This window comes from Haemorhous mexicanus, chromosome 2 (genome assembly GCF_027477595.1).
Source record: "Haemorhous mexicanus isolate bHaeMex1 chromosome 2, bHaeMex1.pri, whole genome shotgun sequence".
Taxonomy (NCBI): Eukaryota; Metazoa; Chordata; class Aves; order Passeriformes; family Fringillidae; genus Haemorhous; species Haemorhous mexicanus.
Window position 1 is genome coordinate 113,710,316 of NC_082342.1, and position 16,056 is coordinate 113,726,371.

At 41.0% G+C, this 16,056-nt stretch overlaps 1 protein-coding gene across 7 annotated transcripts in view; it reads left to right on the forward strand.

Moving 5' to 3' along the window:
• The window catches only part of SYTL5 (synaptotagmin like 5), an 80,177-nt gene extending 67,775 nt beyond the window's left edge, over positions 1-12,402 (forward strand). For all 7 annotated transcript variants that reach the window (XM_059839960.1, XM_059839963.1, XM_059839964.1 and 4 more), the window contains 5 exons: positions 505-666; positions 3,771-3,879; positions 5,073-5,208; positions 6,083-6,291; positions 6,886-12,402. In XM_059839960.1, coding sequence (XP_059695943.1) covers positions 505-666; positions 3,771-3,879; positions 5,073-5,208; positions 6,083-6,291; positions 6,886-7,028 — 759 coding nt within the window. In that variant the 3' untranslated portion in view covers positions 7,029-12,402. The remainder of the gene's footprint in view (positions 1-504; positions 667-3,770; positions 3,880-5,072; positions 5,209-6,082; positions 6,292-6,885) is intronic.
• Positions 12,403-16,056: the final 3,654 nt, after the last annotated feature.

The following is a 16,056-nucleotide window of genomic DNA, read 5'->3' on the forward strand; positions in this document are numbered from 1 at the left end:
ATGCTGCTGTATGTGTTTTCAGAACAATTTGTTGTAAGCTACAAAGAGAAAATTGGAAATGAGGGGTTGCTTTCTGGAAAGCAGTGTTAAGCAGACTCTCTTTAGGGATGAAAGAACCAGTGGGGTTTCTTCTTTTTATCAACCTAGATGTTGATCTGCGTTTTTTATATAAACTTGTAGGGAATTAACTTGTAGGATAATATTTTTAAGCATCATAATTTACTTTATAGTCATAAATGCTCAGTAAATAATACCAAGACCAAAGCCACCATAATGATAGTAACATAAATTATTTCTGGATGTATACAGCAAAGATTTCACATTAATATTATGAACTTTCTGGCTAGATCAATCTTGCTTCCAAGGAAAACAAATCTCTCTCTCATGCTCCATTTGTTAACTGCTCTGGGCTTGGTGCAACTGAGCTGGAGCCATTAAAGATTCTGTGGAAAATATTATTTCTGCTTATTCTGAGAGTTCCTTTTTCTCTTTTTCTGTTGGTAGTATGTCATCAGTCACTCACAGCTGGAAACCAGGACCCTGCAGGTTTCTGTCTGGCACTATGACAGATTTGGACACAACAGCTTCCTTGGGGAAGTGGAAATTCCATTTGATTCCTGGAACTTTGAAAATCAGGGTGATGAGTGGTTTGTGCTCCAGCCCAAGGTAAGGGTTTCCAGGACTGGAGAAAGTGCTGTGAAGCAAATTTAGCAAGAGTTAGTTATTTTTTTCCTTTGGAACTTATTTACAAAGCAGGACTTTATAAGTGTCTAATGTGACAGTGAAAAAAATTTACTTATTCTTAATTCAGTAAAGGCTTGCTGGTTTTAAAGTCTTCATGAAATTTTCACATATGATTGGCTATTTAAAAACAATAACCAAAGAAAGCTTTTAAAGAAAACATAAGTTCATCCTGTAATAAACTCCAATTAAAAAATTACTCAGTAAATACATTAATCTTTTAAAAAACACATAAAACAAAGAACTTTCCCACCATTCCCCTAACCTAACCCCTAAGAGGTTATTAAAGAAACAAGCTTTATTTTTTTCAGTTCAAAGTGCTTCACACCTTTCAGATGTGACAAAGCAACTTCTTAATCTCTCTAATTCACCTTAACCAGAAAGGCACAAGAAAAAGCTTCTGAGGCAGCAGGTTGAGAGGTCTGTGAAACAGAGCATGCCCTGTAGGGAAGAGTAGGGTGACTCCTGTACCCAGGGCTCCCCTGCTTTGGCAAAGGTGTTCATTTTTTATTTTTGGAAGAGATTCAAAGAGCTGCTGTAAACTAGAGGATTAAAAGCTTCTCTCTTGCTTGCTCCTGCAGCAGCCAGAATCCCCAGGAATTCCAGGGGTTTAGATTGACATTTAACTAAGTGTATCTTTCTAATTTCAAAAAAATATAAGATGTGCAGCTAATATTGTCAAGGTTGACTAGATGAGTTAGGTTTTCTATGTTCATTACATTTAAGGAAATCATATTATCTTTTGGGTTTTAGGAGAGAGTGTTTAATTTTTTCCTTTCTATCAGGTGGAAGATGGATCTGTTTGCTCTGTAATTAATTTCTAGGTAATTTTTTTTTACTCCTAATGGGAAAGTAACCAAAATAGTCAGGAAGATCTGCTCAGGAAAATAAGTAATGAGGGACAAAGCATTTCTGCTAGTCCAGCTGGAAATTGGTATCTGATTATTTCCAAACCTATTAAAAAGATTTTTAAATTACTTCTTTTACTGTCAAAGAAAGCAAAGACAGAATTGGTCCTGTCTGCCTCCTAAGCTGTTACCAATAATGTTTCTAAACTTAGAACACTGCTAAAGTTTTTGATGAACAAGGATGATATTTTAAAAAAGTACATCAGTTACTACTACTAAAAGAAGCCCTGGTTAATAGCCATGCAAAAAATACACACAATATATTCTCCTGTATGGACTCCTGAGAGACAGGAATGGAGGAATGGCAATCCAGCATTTTCTGGGATTTATTACAGTGCTTTATTTGTTTTATCATGAATCATTTAGCTGCTTCAGTGAAAAGGCTGGAGACTTGAAGATGTGTGTCTTCTATGAGCATTGAGTGATCTCTTCTCCAGAGGAGTGTGATTAAGTCAGAAAAAGTAGAGAGAATAGTTCTGTGGCTAAAGAGAGGACAGAGTCATGTGGCTTTGGAGGAGAGGCTGACAATTTTTTTTCTGACATTAGGACTTACACCATTGCTTGTCCCCTAGTAGAATTAAATAAAAAATAACCTTTGATGCCTTTATGGGAAACTTGATCCTAAACTTGCTTAGTTTAGGCCAAAAGTGAGCTGCCTGACTGGCAAAATGTAGATGTGTGAATTATTCCACAGCCATTTACTGCAGGTGTTCTTCAGTCCTTTGTTGTAGCAGCTGGCATTGGACACTGGTGTCAGACAGGACTGTTTTTCTCAGTCAGTGCAGCAGTGCCTGTGTTGCTCCAAAAATGCTCCAAAGTCACAAAAGGGCCCTGTTTCTGTGACAGAGATTGCTTTGTTCTCTGTCCCATCCTTGGGTGCAGACTCAGCCCCAGTGAGTGGTCAGTGCCTCAGCCTGGACTCTGGGAGGGGAAGGCAATGCTGGCTCTGCACACACCTTATGAATTCCTGCTGGGGATTTTTCACTTGTTTTCTCTGGGCAATACAACTTTGACCTTCCTGGGGTATCAGGAAACAAGCTGAATCCATCTCACAGAAATAAATTCACAGGTCAGACATTCCTCCACAAACAGATCTTTAAAGGCTTCTCTGGTGCCTCATGTGCCTCCAGCAGTGCTGCAGGATCCTCTCCCTTTATCCATGACCTTCAACCCTCTGAAGAAATCAGGAAGATTTGTTCATTTGTACCCAAACCTAAGCACTGAAGCATGTACAGAAACCACATCACAGAGTCACAGAATGGTTTGGGTTTGAAGGGGCCTCAAAGATCACCCAGTTCCAATCCCCTGCTGTGGGCAGGACAGCTCTCACTGGACCAGGCTGCTGAGAGCACCTGAGTGGTTCCAGCTCCACCAGTGAAGTCCCTGTGTTGCACCCAATGTTTTTAAAGTGTAGTTTCCAACTTCTTGCAAAGTGAATGGAAGTTCAGTACCCTGCCAGGGATATTATTTTTAAAAGGATGGACTGAAGAGCATTGATTACATTCCTCTGGATAAGATTTAATCGTTTATTTAAAAGATGTAGAAGTGCAGAAATAGTAGCTGTGTAGAAAAGAAGGAGGACACTGGGAAAAACAGTTTTTAAGAAGTTTTTCTGTTTCAAAGCTACACTGTGCTCTCCCTCACCTTTGTTTCCTACACATCCAGTCAAAGAGTGACTCAGGAATGACTTCTCTAAAATCCATGAAACTAATTATATTTCAAATCCAGACTGGTGCAAATAAGGGCTATCAGCTTAAATCAGTTATAGTTTATATACTCAGAAATAAGTTTGAGGGGGTTTTTTGCTGTTGTTTTTTTTTCACTTAGTCATGCTACATAACTCTCTTCTCTGTGTGTTCACTGAGCAGTGCCTAATGCCACATGGGTTTATTTTTCTGAGAGCTTGCATTCCCTAGCTCAGAAAGTTCTATAAAATGTGATTGCCTCCAATTTGAATGTCTTATTATCTGAAAGTGGGCTGGTACATCTTGATGTGTTTAAAAAGTGTTTAAAACACTCTATGGATGTATTGCTGCATTCTGACAGAACTAAAATCAAAAGGAAAATTGGAATGATTAACCTTGGCTGGATTTCTGGATGGTTTGTTTATTTTCTCTTCAGGTGGAGGCTGTGACAGATTTTGGCCTTCAGTACAAAGGAGAACTGACAGTGGTTTTACGTTATATTCCCCCAGACAGAAACCTAATGCTTCCTCTGGGACACTTTCAAGGTAAAACAAACATTTAGAATGAGGATTTTAAAAATCATGTGATGATGATGTATTAAAGATCCTCACTTAGGGTGAAGTAATGGTACTGGTGAAGATTGAAATCATACTTTTATATGCTCATTCATAGAATCACAGAATGTTAAGGGGTAGAATGGACCTGAAAGACCATCTAGTCCCAAGCCCCCTGCCATGGGCAGGGACCTTCCACTAGACCAGGTTGCTCAAGGCCTTATCCAACCTGGCTTCAATAGTTATATATGGAAATTCTGAACCATATGTATGTTTATTTTGCTTCATCCTTTTCTTTTACACTGAACTTAAGAAGAGAGAATGGAAGAGGAATATGCAGTCAATGTTTGATGTATGACTCTGACTTAATTAAAAAAAAATCCAGACATTAGGTAGCATGATCAAGGGCAGCCACAGAGAAATAAATTGCATTGTAGTCTGAGAGTTCTTTTTTCAGCTAGTTATATACAGTGCTTAGCTGATCAAGTAAGAGACCTCACTTGGTTCTTCATCTTAATTCACCTGAATCTGCCCCCTCATTTTCACTGCTTTTCCTCTGCTCAGTCTTACTGCTCAGTATTACTGCTGCAATTTAGTCCTGTAAAATCCTATTTGAGTTCTTGAGGCTGAGCCATTATTTTCATCAGCAATGAACAAGGGAGGAGAGTTACTCTCTCTTTGCATTGTGTTAGCATGAGGAAGAGCAATCCTCTGAAGTGAGAGCAATCACTGGGTAGCACCTGAGTGCTCATGGACATACCAGATGCAGGTGTATCACTGTCTCAGGGACAGTATTGCTTGTTAGCACTTGCATTTGATGGATTAGATTTCTTTATTTTCCTTTCTTCTTTTTTTTTTATGACAGATGATATTCCCTCTACTAGTAGTAAGGTTTACTCAAGGTTTGCTCCCTTAAAAGCTCATTGTTATCAGCTGATGCAGCCTGCATGTTTTTAAATTAGTACATTTTAATATCACTCTTGATGATTACTTTTAAAAATCTAGCCAAGACAATTTACATTTTTAAATCAGTCTTACAATATATACTGATATATTATATCTATTAGATATTATATTATAACTATTAGAACGTGGTCAGTGCCTCAGCCTGGAGTCTGGGAGTATATAATATATACTGCAATATAATTTCTGATTGTAATTTTGCTATTTTGTTCTTTGCTTAGGAAAGAGAGGCTTCAAAAAAGGAAAGAAAGGAGATTCTCATCTGCCATCTGGAGGCATATTAGAAGTCCTCATCAAAGAAGCAAAGAATTTAACAGCAGTGAAATCAGGAGGCACATCTGATACTTTTGTTAAAGGGTTTGTGGGTTTTTTTCCTCTCCTTTTTTTAATGACTGCACTGGATCTAATTTAAGTTTTGTATCACATGCCTGTAAGCATGTGGGTGCACAAAAATTTTACATAGTATGACAACATATGTGCGTTTATTTAGATATGCAGCATTTTGTGTTGGACACTCAAAATCCCAACTACACAGAATACTTGTGTTTGAAAAAAATTAACTAAATCCTGCATCTCTCATTATAATGGATTTCTCATAAATGTAGGATATGCATTATAAATGTTACATTTAGGAAGTAATAGATATCTTAAAACATTTTTCTTTGCCAGTTTTTGCTCTGAATGCAGGCTTGCTGATTTCTAGATATGTTCCAATTCATAGTAATGAATTGAGTGTTGGTCCTAAACAGGGTCCACAGGAAACATCCTGTCTTTAATTCCTTGGAGGAGCTTAGAATTTATCTTGATCTTCTGCTGTGCTTAAAACTATCACTCAGTGCATACATTTCAAGCAGAAAAAGTAATTTTCAATTTTTTCTGGACAATTTCTTGTTGCACTTTGAGAGGGACACTGGACAAGATGACTCCAGAGAGGTCCCCTCTAGCCAATGTTTTTATGACTCTGTTTATATTTAGCCTCAATGAAACAAAAAGTTTGTATTTGAGTCTTGGGCCAAGGAGACTGAATTCCAATTTCTGCTTGTGGTAACTGACACTGTAGGTATGAGAACAAATGGAGCACAAATGCAAAATAAGCACTTGAGGCAGCTGCTTAACATAATACCAGTGGGGAGATGGGGTGCTGATCCCATTTGAGCCTGTACATGATTGTTATACATTATGAATACTGTGTGAAAATCCACTTCCATACTCATTTTCCTTTATCTCCCAGGTACCTGCTCCCAGATGACAGCAAAGCTACAAAACACAAAACTCCCATAGTGAAAAGGAGTGTGAACCCCCAGTGGAATCACACCTTTGCCTTCAGTGGGTTGAATTCAGGGGACATAAGGAATGTCTGCCTGGAGCTGACTGTGTGGGACAAGGAGTCTCTTTCCAGTAATATTTTTTTGGGAGGTGTCCGTTTGAGCACTGGAAATGGTAAGGTCCCATCTGACTCAGGTTGCTTTTCTTATTCTGCTCCCTCTTTTCTTACCCCACCTGATTCATGGGTATGAAGGACAGAAAAGTCACTGAGTGTTTTGAAAATACAAAGGAAGCTGTGGAGTTTGAAAATGGAGAAAAGGCAACAAGTAGATAATCTGTAGATGATTTAGTTCTTTCCTCCACTGAATGAGACACAAAAATTTTGTGCTCCTGCACAGTCTGAAAGAGCTGTGAATACCTTGGGCAGCAATCCTTAGCATCCCACTGAGAAGGAGTCAGCTACTTCCGTGCAGCCTTTCTGCTGGCCAAGGTGTGAGCTGGAAGAGGTGTGAATCCATTCCCCTGTGCTGGGAGAAAGTTGTTTGTGGTGCAGTGGGGGGAGGTTTATGACCCTCTGCCCATGTGCCTGAAGGTGTTCAATGACAAACTGGTGCTCTCCAGGAGCCGCCTGTTTTCAGTACAACTCCCTGTACAGGTGGAAATGTAAAATGCTTGTCATTTCTCTTGCACACTGTTGTAGTAAATGAGGAGTGTTTTTATCCAGCTGCTTCCTAAAATGGCAAATTCCCATGTTTTTACAATTGCCAGGTGTAAGCAATGGCAAGGAGGTTGACTGGATGGACTCCCAAGGGGAAGAGCAGCACCTCTGGCAGAAGATGATCGACAGCCCAGGAGCTGCAGTGGAAGGGGTGTTAATGCTGAGATCCAGCATGGGGAAACGCAGGCTCTGAAGGACTTGAACTGCTGGGGGGTGCCACAGCTACTCCTGGCTTCAGGGGTGTCCAGGCTCTTGTCACTTGGCCCATTTGAACGTGAGAAGGGTTGCACCCTTTGCCTTGGATATTAAGGCTCTGAGTGAGATTCCAATGCATTCTGCACTTTCATGCACACATTCCTTACCCAGGCTTCTTGTGTGAATGGTTTCTCCTGAAGCCAGTGAGAACAGGACCTTGCACAGAGATCAGACTGGCTTTCTCTGTCCCCTCTGGTGGCTGGTGTGCAGCTGATGAGCATTCTGCCTGAGGGCTGCTCAGAGTGAGCAAACTCCCTTGCTGGTCATTTAGTGAGTAATGCCATGTTTATGAATCTCCTTCTGGCTCAGGGATGAAGGCAGCAGTGGCACAGAACAAGCAGGTTCAGAGTGAGTCTGTGCTCTGGTGTTTGTTGGTTAAGAAGCCATAATGTTATGAAGGACAACAAACAGCATTTCTTCATCGTGTTTGCTTGTTGGGCTGTGCAGTGGTGCAGCACGACAGGCCTGGGACCAAACCCAGCCAAGCAGGGCCAGTGCAGGGTGCTGCACTGCCCAAGAAACAGGCAGCAGTGAGCTGGTGGGCAGTGCTGGTGTCCTGGCATCCTCTGGGTATTTTAATGCACATGTATAAAAGGCAGACTTGGTTCAAGGTAATCAAAGAGCCTCTAATGAAAATAAATCATAACAAATCCTCAAACAGTTTCCAGAACTGCATGATGCTACTGTTTTTCATTCAGTTGACAGCTCTAGCCAAGACCTTCTGATGTCATTGAACAGAGGGAATATGTCCACATGCCAGTCCCCATCTGATGTGTTGCTGAGATGAGACACATGCCAGCTTTGGACAGAATTAGCTAAAACTTGATTCAACAGATTGTATAGAACAGAATAGGATTAAAGCACATGCCAAAATTATTTGCATAACTGGAAAATCTCTGAATGGGCTGGGGTCCCATTCAGGCCCATGCATATTATTTATATTCCAAGTAAGACTTTTTTTCTCCTGAACATCCCCCAGTGGATTCAGTGATGAGTGGGTCTTGGCCAATAAAATCATTAATCTTATTACCTGTGACAATTGTTCAGCAGTAATTTTGTGGTCCTCAAGGTGTAAGACAAAGGAAGATCAGGAAACTGAGTGAACAGCATTTCTTCTGAATTTTCCACAATTAGAACACAGCTTTCTATTTGCACTGGTAAATTCATCTATAGCTATTCCTACATTTTTTCCCCCAAAGTTTATTGCAAGACATCTAGATTGAACAACAGAATATAATCTGATAACTAAGCAACTACAGATAGAGATTTTGACATCTGTATTTGTCCTAGTGTACAATTAAGTATGTGTATTTAGAGCTGAACTCAAAACCTTAAAATGTAACATTAATTCTTCTCTTTTTAAGATATTTTATGGTGTTTTTTGTTGGAGTGGCTGGAAACTCCAGGGAAGTTTACAGCTAGTCTTTTTAAATCATATTATTGGATTAAAAAAAAAGTATTTATTCTTGTTGAAAACAGTAGTTTTAATAAAATTAGTTGTTTCTTTATGTATAAGTTATTTCAAAATTCTGATTTGACTTTTAAAAGTTACTGGAGGTATTGCTTGTCCAGTTGGAGACTCACCATTTTTGGAAATTACCAAGTCATCTTTGAAACTGAAAATTCTCCTACAGAATCTCAGATTGGGAACCAAACGTCAGTGGTTACTCAAGAAAACTGACTTCATTTTCCTTCTTTATCTTTTCTTCATTTTCTTCTGAAGTTCAGCTGAAACTGGGCAATGAGGGAAGTCTAGTTTGGTTTTAGCTGACTTTTAATTTTTCCAACCTAAATGATTCTGTCATTCTACAAATCTGTGCTGCAGGTGCTGTGAGCTGATAAATCAGAGCACAAATATCAAGCACACAACATTTTATGACCTCATTCTTATCACCATAGTCTTTAATATTAGATTATTTTTTATCAGTATCTTCCAAAGTCACCAAACCTAATTTTTGACACCTTAACTACCTCTCTCTTTAACAGAATTGTTTTGAGTTGTCTTGGTTGTTTGTACTACAAACCTGAATTTATTTTGGGAATAATAAACGGACATGTAGGCAAAAACTTTTTTTTTTTTTTGCTAGAAGTTGTTTCAAACAGATAAACGTGTTGAATGTAAAGAAAATGGTTCCTTGAGGTAAAATTCCAGCTAAAGTTGTAGAGGAACACTGGTCTGTTGAATGGTTTGCTTTGATTAATTTTGATGGTGAAAATGGCAAATACAGTAAGAAAAAAAATTCCTCCAAACTGGACCTTGGAATGGCCTTCTTTTCATTTGCCAAAATGAAAAATACTTAAAATAATTTTAAATTTAATTTACTATTGCATGGAGCACAAGCATTTGCCTGATTTTTGAATGATACTTCCTAACCTTCTCTCCTCAGCACGAACAATTTGCTAAATCACATCTTGCTTTGAAACAAAAAAAGTTGTATTTCCCTGCTTCAACTTCTGCCCATTTTCGTCATAAGACAGAGTTTATGATGAATGGGTGCATCTGGGAAGTGCCACCCAGCTCACACATGGGCTTTAAGCTCTGCCTTTTCCTTCCAAAGGGCCAAAATGTCACTCTGAGCCCACACCTGAAGTCACAGGCTGGGCTCTGCACAGGCTGCAGCTCAGTCTAAGGAGGGAACAGTTCCACCTGGGAAGGAGTTCCAGCCAAGGTGGTGGTGATTGCCACTGGTGGGGTTTGGGGCAGAAGAGTGAAATGACCTCCTGGGTTAGCAGGGACAGTTCTGCAGCATGGTGTCACTATAAAAGCTGTCACAGTCACCAGAGCCTCAGAGAGATGATGAGCATCAGATAAACACCGGAGCAATTTGGAAAGTTTGGCTGTTCTCTGATGTTATCAGCCCATTTGTAGGAATCATCTGATTTATGGAAAATGTCACATTTAATTATGTCTCTCATCTCTTTGTTCTCCTCTTCTGTAAAGATGGTTTATGGTTTGGAAAAAGCACAAGATGATTAAGTGCAGATGTGATTTGTTGTTTCCTGGATATTTGAATTAATTGCCCATAATTGTGCATCATCATGCACTGTGTGTTACCAGGCTGAACAAAAAGACAGAAAGCAGGAATTAGACCAAAGCCTTCCTTTTCTATCTGTATTTGTAATATTGAAGGTGCATGAATGGTTTATTCAAAACTAATTTTCGGGAGGAAATGGCCACAATTCTAACACTGATTCATAAAATCGTGCCCTGAGTAAACAGATACAGCAGAGCTGATGTTTCTGAAGTCTTTTTCTGCACAGACCTGAACAACTGAAGCTGCATCAGTGGAGAAGAAATCTGCTCTATGGTGGGTGCAGAAAACATGTTACAAAACACATTTTACTCTGCTACATATTTTTCTAGCAAGGTTTGTCATTAAATTTTGAGGGTTCAACCCATTAAAGAGGAATAAAAGTGCAACTTTTGCAGTAAAAGGTCAGGTTGGGAGAGTAAACACATCTACAGCCAATAACTATCAAAAAGAGCTGATGCTGAGGGCTTTCCAAGCCCTGCCAGCAGATTTTGGTATCCAGCCCTGCTCTCTGGTGACTTTCTCTATCTGCTGAATGGGGACTTCAGGCTCCTAAACTTGCTTGCATGCTGAGATTCCAAAACCAGGAGGAAATAGGTTTGAAATGTCCTTCCTATCTCCTCTACCTCCACCATGTTACACTTGAGTGAAATGAGAGGAAAGCTGCAAAGACTGGGGGCTGCTGTTGCCATCTTCCTGTGCTAATCCAAGTGCCACTGCCTTCCTTGGATGCCTTTCAGATGCCACATTTCCTTCTTTTCCAGCTGTAATGGTTTAAGAGAGAAAGCATTGGGATGGAGAGCATGTTTTGATCATGGTACATTAGACTGGAAGCTTTTTCTTCTGTGCCTCTTTCAATGCAGATTATGCTGAGGCAGCATGAATGAAGCATTTTTATATTTTAATTTTTGATTTTTCTTTTCCTGACTGGTTAAGCCCAGCTAAATGCAATTATTCTAAGCTGTAGCCTGCAAAATATCAACTCAACTACAACATCAGGGCAGCCTTTAGGCATCCACTGGTCCTAATTGATAAGGAGAAGTAACAGCAGGGCTGCATTTTAGTCTGGTGTAATTTTGACTTCTTGATGACTCTGCACATTGCCCAGCTTCAGGAATTTAAAGTTTGCAGTTTGTTTTGTAGCATCCACAAAGAGAAAAGCTGCTTGGGTTTCTTACACCTTTGGAGAAGAGATCAGAGCCCTGTTTTCACAGCTGCCTGGTTTGTGGGCTCACACAAGAAAAAAAGAGTTGTTCCTGAATCTTTGTAAGGGTCTCCCTTCCCTTCGCCACTCCCTTCAGGTCAGCAGCCCTGCCCAGAAGGTTCTCCCTGGACACTGATCCCCAATATCTGGGAGGAGGCACAAGTGATGGGGGAGCCCCACTTATTTTCTTACTTCTATATGAAGTTAAGACTGAAATTTTCCTTTGCTAACAGTGTTGATTCTCAGCACTTTGCCACCATGACATAAACAAGTATCTTCTGAGAGCTGACCCATGCACTTTATAAACTTCTTGTGTTTCAACTATTTAGTTATTTTATACCCCCAGAAATGTTAACATTTGAGAACCCTAAAGAAATGATGGTGAATTCCAGAACAGGATGCAGATTTGCAGGGATGCCCTCTACCACTGCTCAGCAGGAGATGCTGAGAAGCATGCTAACAGAACCTTACCACTGTGCCCATTAATTTCCTCCCTGATGATTTCATGTTTTCAAATGCTGTTTAATAAGTGATAATACAGTGTTAATTATACTGTGTATATTAACACTGGAAACTGAATCTCAGCTTGCATTTTAGGTGACTTTTAGGTTGCTTTTGAAACTTACTCTGGCTGCATCTTGACCTTTTATTTAAATTATTTATTTCAAGAATCCTACTTTGGGGCAATAACATTTACATGGCTGTGCGCTACTGCTCCTGACAGCTCTCTATATTTTTGAGAATAGTTCTAATTGTTGAGGTTTGCCTAAAGCCAAGCATAGTCATTTGTTGCAGCAATTAGAGAATGTCACATATCCCTCATGCTGCCTTTGTTCTGCTAAAAATCTGTTGCTAGCAATTTGTTTAATTATTCTGGTGGACATGAACAGTAGTAGCAGTAAATGGCATTGCAGTATGTTAAGCTTTGCCCAAATTGAGACAAAGCACTGTTTTCTGCTGAGAACATTTCTGTACTGTGCATTGTACATTGTTTTGTGGACAAACATGGCTGGTAAGACATTTGCAGATGTTGTCAAGATTTCTGTTTTATCTTCTAAATTAAAATACTGAAATGATGCTGTGTCTTTTTCTCTCCTAAAATGAATTGCAGGAAACTATGTCTCCCAGGAGTACCCCGTATTTGTCACTGAGGTAAAGACATCTCTTATATGTGATGAAATGCAAGGGGCCTTCATGTTTTCAGAGGTGAGACTCCATTGACGGAGTCTCTCTCTGCCTCTCTTGTCTTAAAAGCACTTAAAGTGTAGAAATTAAACTATTTTTGATTTCATAAGCATTAAATCCGATTTCTTTTAATTATGCAAGTCTAAGGAAAAGGGAATTACAGCACTCTCTTCCTCCTTGCTATAAAATTATTTCACATATATGTTAACTCCGCCTGTTCACCAGGTCCTCCCCTCCATCTCTGAATCTCCTGCCTCTTCCCTAGTTCAAGGTCCTGCCCACCTGAACATCCAGGTATGTTCAGAATGCATCTTTTCTCTAACTTTTGGTCCTGATTTCTTTTTAAATTATTATTATAAGAAAAATCAGCAAGCATTCACCCCCTCAATTTACACTTTCAGCAGAGTTGTGTTCACTTCCACTTACCCCAGAGCTGAGGGCTCTCTTACTTCTTCTTGTGGTTCTCCAGTGCCCTGGGCTTTTGTGTCTTGCTGTGCCCTCCCAGTGAGAAAGGAGGGAAACTCTGGGCTCAGGGCTTGTGCCTCAGCTCACTCTGAAAGCCTGGCTCAGCTCCTGTGCCCAGGTTAAGGGGAGACCAGCTCAGCAGGGCTCAGTGCTCTCTTGGTGTGGTTTGAACACTGGGTCTTTTGCCCTCACACCACTCTTGTCGAGCTCATCCCTGTGCTGGCTCTGGCCTTTATGGGCAGGTCAGACACCCAAAAACTGGAAGGCAGCTGCAGGTAGGGGAAGAGCCCTCCTGCCATTTCTCTGCTCTCTGTACCTTTGCTCAGGACTGTAGTCAAGGACTTGCCTGAGGGTCTGGAAGACATGTCTGTCACTCCTGTACAACTGAATATTAGTTCCTCCTCCCCTTCTCTTGGAGGTGATAGATGACTAATTATCCTTGTAAATTTGAAGTATGGGCCATGCTAATTATTGAAATTTGGATTTTGGTTACTTTCTGGCTGTATGGGTGGCAGTGGGAGGCATGTTGGTTGCTAGATATGCACTAGCACATTCTGCCTGGACACTGGCACTCCCATTTGTTCCTTCTGTGTTTCACAGAGCATGCAGCAGCTGGGTCACTGCTTGAAAAGAGGCCAGAGAAAGAACACATGTGCTCTCCTCAGCTGCCCATGTCCTCACTGGCTCCTCTAGACCAGGCAGCCTTGCTGCTCTCTGCCTTCCAGCCCCTGCAGGTGGTTTCCCACTCCTCCCTTCACCAAGCTGCCATAAAAATATTCTCCAGCCACAAATGAGCAGAGAGAAATGGGCAGCAGGTACATGGCCAAGAGGAGCTGTGCCACCTCCTGACGGTGTGCAGCACTTTTTGCTTCCTGTGGGTGTACAGCAGCAGCAGAGACTGTGGTGAGTAGCTGGAAGTGATCAAGCACTGAGATTGCACAGCCTGAGCTCTATTATTCCCCCACCTCAGCTTAAAAAGTGGGTTGTGATCGTTAGAGCATTTAAATACACTCCAGGTTACCCTTTAGGCTCTGCATTTTCATTAATTATGTGATGCAGTCTGACTCATGCTCTTATGTAAGCACTGAGCTGTAATGAAGTCCCATGTTGTGGTTGTTTAGTGCAGAGCTGTGAGGGATCATTGGTGTTTTCATTAAAACACAACACTTTCTGTCCCAGAGGGCTTTGAACTTCAAGAATAGGGATGTGCAACTTCAAATTTGTCTCTCTTCTGCAGCTGTAGAGGAGGTGTGTGACAGCGGGGGTTGTTCTCATCTAATTAGGTGGATTATTGGGTAGAATCTGGGGAAAATCAGCCTATTTACAAAATTGGTTTTTTGCTGAGAAACTGCTGCCTCCCATTATTTATCTCAATTGTTTTGGTTGTAAAAGATGCTGCATGTCAGAAACAGTAATTCTTTTCTCATCTGAAATAATTGAAGTCTTCTGGTTCACACTCAGAACCTCCAGATTGATGTAGGAACCTCCAGCCCATGACTGTATCCACACACTGTGATGTGTCCCATCTCCTGCAATGAACAGCCTGGAGGTGGGATGGAAAGGGTAAGGCTTATGGCAGGTCTAATATTCCTGTTTTCAATCAGATTTGTATTTTGACAGCAGTGGTATGGCAAGAAGAGTTGGGAGTATGAAAGAGACTCCAACCAGCATAACTTTGAGGGAGGAGAATTTTTTGTGAAGTCTTACATAAAAAAAGTGGACTGGTGTAGATACTGAACCTTGTGCAGTGTTATTTTTCTGAGACCAGAAGTGTACAGGATGAGTTACTGAAATATATTTGCATATATAAATGCTGGGCTAAAGCCAGAACCACTAAATCCCTTGTTCAAACACACCCAAAGGGCCATTCTACCAAATCCCTGCATACCATACATGCAGGCTGATTTGACTCCAAAACAGAGATGGCACCATGCAGGCTGATTTGACTCCAAAACAGAGATGGCACATGGATTTTTCACTGTTCCCCACAAAAATGTACAACAGAAAATGCCAGAATCCTTGTATTACTAATCAAGAGCAGCTTTTCTTAATCACAGGATTTTAAGAAATGTTCTGTGCAGAATATAACTAGTAATCTAATCACTCCTGCACTTTCCTCCACTTAATTCAATTTCCTGTAACAGCCTAGTGATTGCAATCACTTCCCTGATTGTAGCAATTGTAAAGCCCTGCTCCTGTTCATCCATGTGAAAGATGACTGGAAGCACCAACTTTGTTCCTAAATCAAAATGGAGCAGTAGCAGATTGGAATTGCAGCAATACAGGAGAAAAATCAGACCCATCTGAGATTTTTATTTTTGTAATAGATTTTAAATCATTGGAAATCAGTTGCTCTCCTTTTTCAGTGAGAAAAGTGAGGGGAAAAAAAACCCTAAACCTGTCCACTTGTGATTCATGCTCTAAGCATGTGCATGCAAAAGAACCTGAGCCAGAACTGGGGCCACAGCAGCCTGTGTATGGATGTGTCCTTGGGCTGCCTCTGCTCCCCAGGCACAGAATCACAGAATGGTTTGGGTTGAGATCCTCTTGTTCCAATCTCCCTGCTGTGGGCAGGGAATCTTCCACTAGACAGGCTCCAGACAGCCCTATCCAACCCAGGCCTGAAAACCTCCAGATTCCTGACCACCATCACCCTCAGAATTCCTTCCTACCATCTAATCTAAACTTGTCCTCCTTTAGTTTAAGGCCTTTTCTATCACTACATGCCCTTCTGAAAATCCCTCTCCAGCTCTCTTGCAGCCCCTTTAGGCTGCTCTAAGGTCTCCCTGGACCCTTCTCTTCCCCAGGCTGAACAGCCTCAGTGCTCTCAGCCTGTCTCCACAGGAGAGGGGCTCCAGCTCTCAGGCCACCTCAGCAGCTCTTCTCTGATCTCCTCCCACAGATCCATGTCCTTGGTGTGCCCAGCCCTGATTCCCTTAACCACTGACAGAGGGAAGGCAGCTTGGGGTACAGCTGTGACCACCACCCCACAGGCTCTCACCCTCCTTGCTCCTTTACAGTGAGTTCAATATTTACTTTATCGTTTGTTTGGTCAGGTCTGGAGGAGAAATGGCATTTCT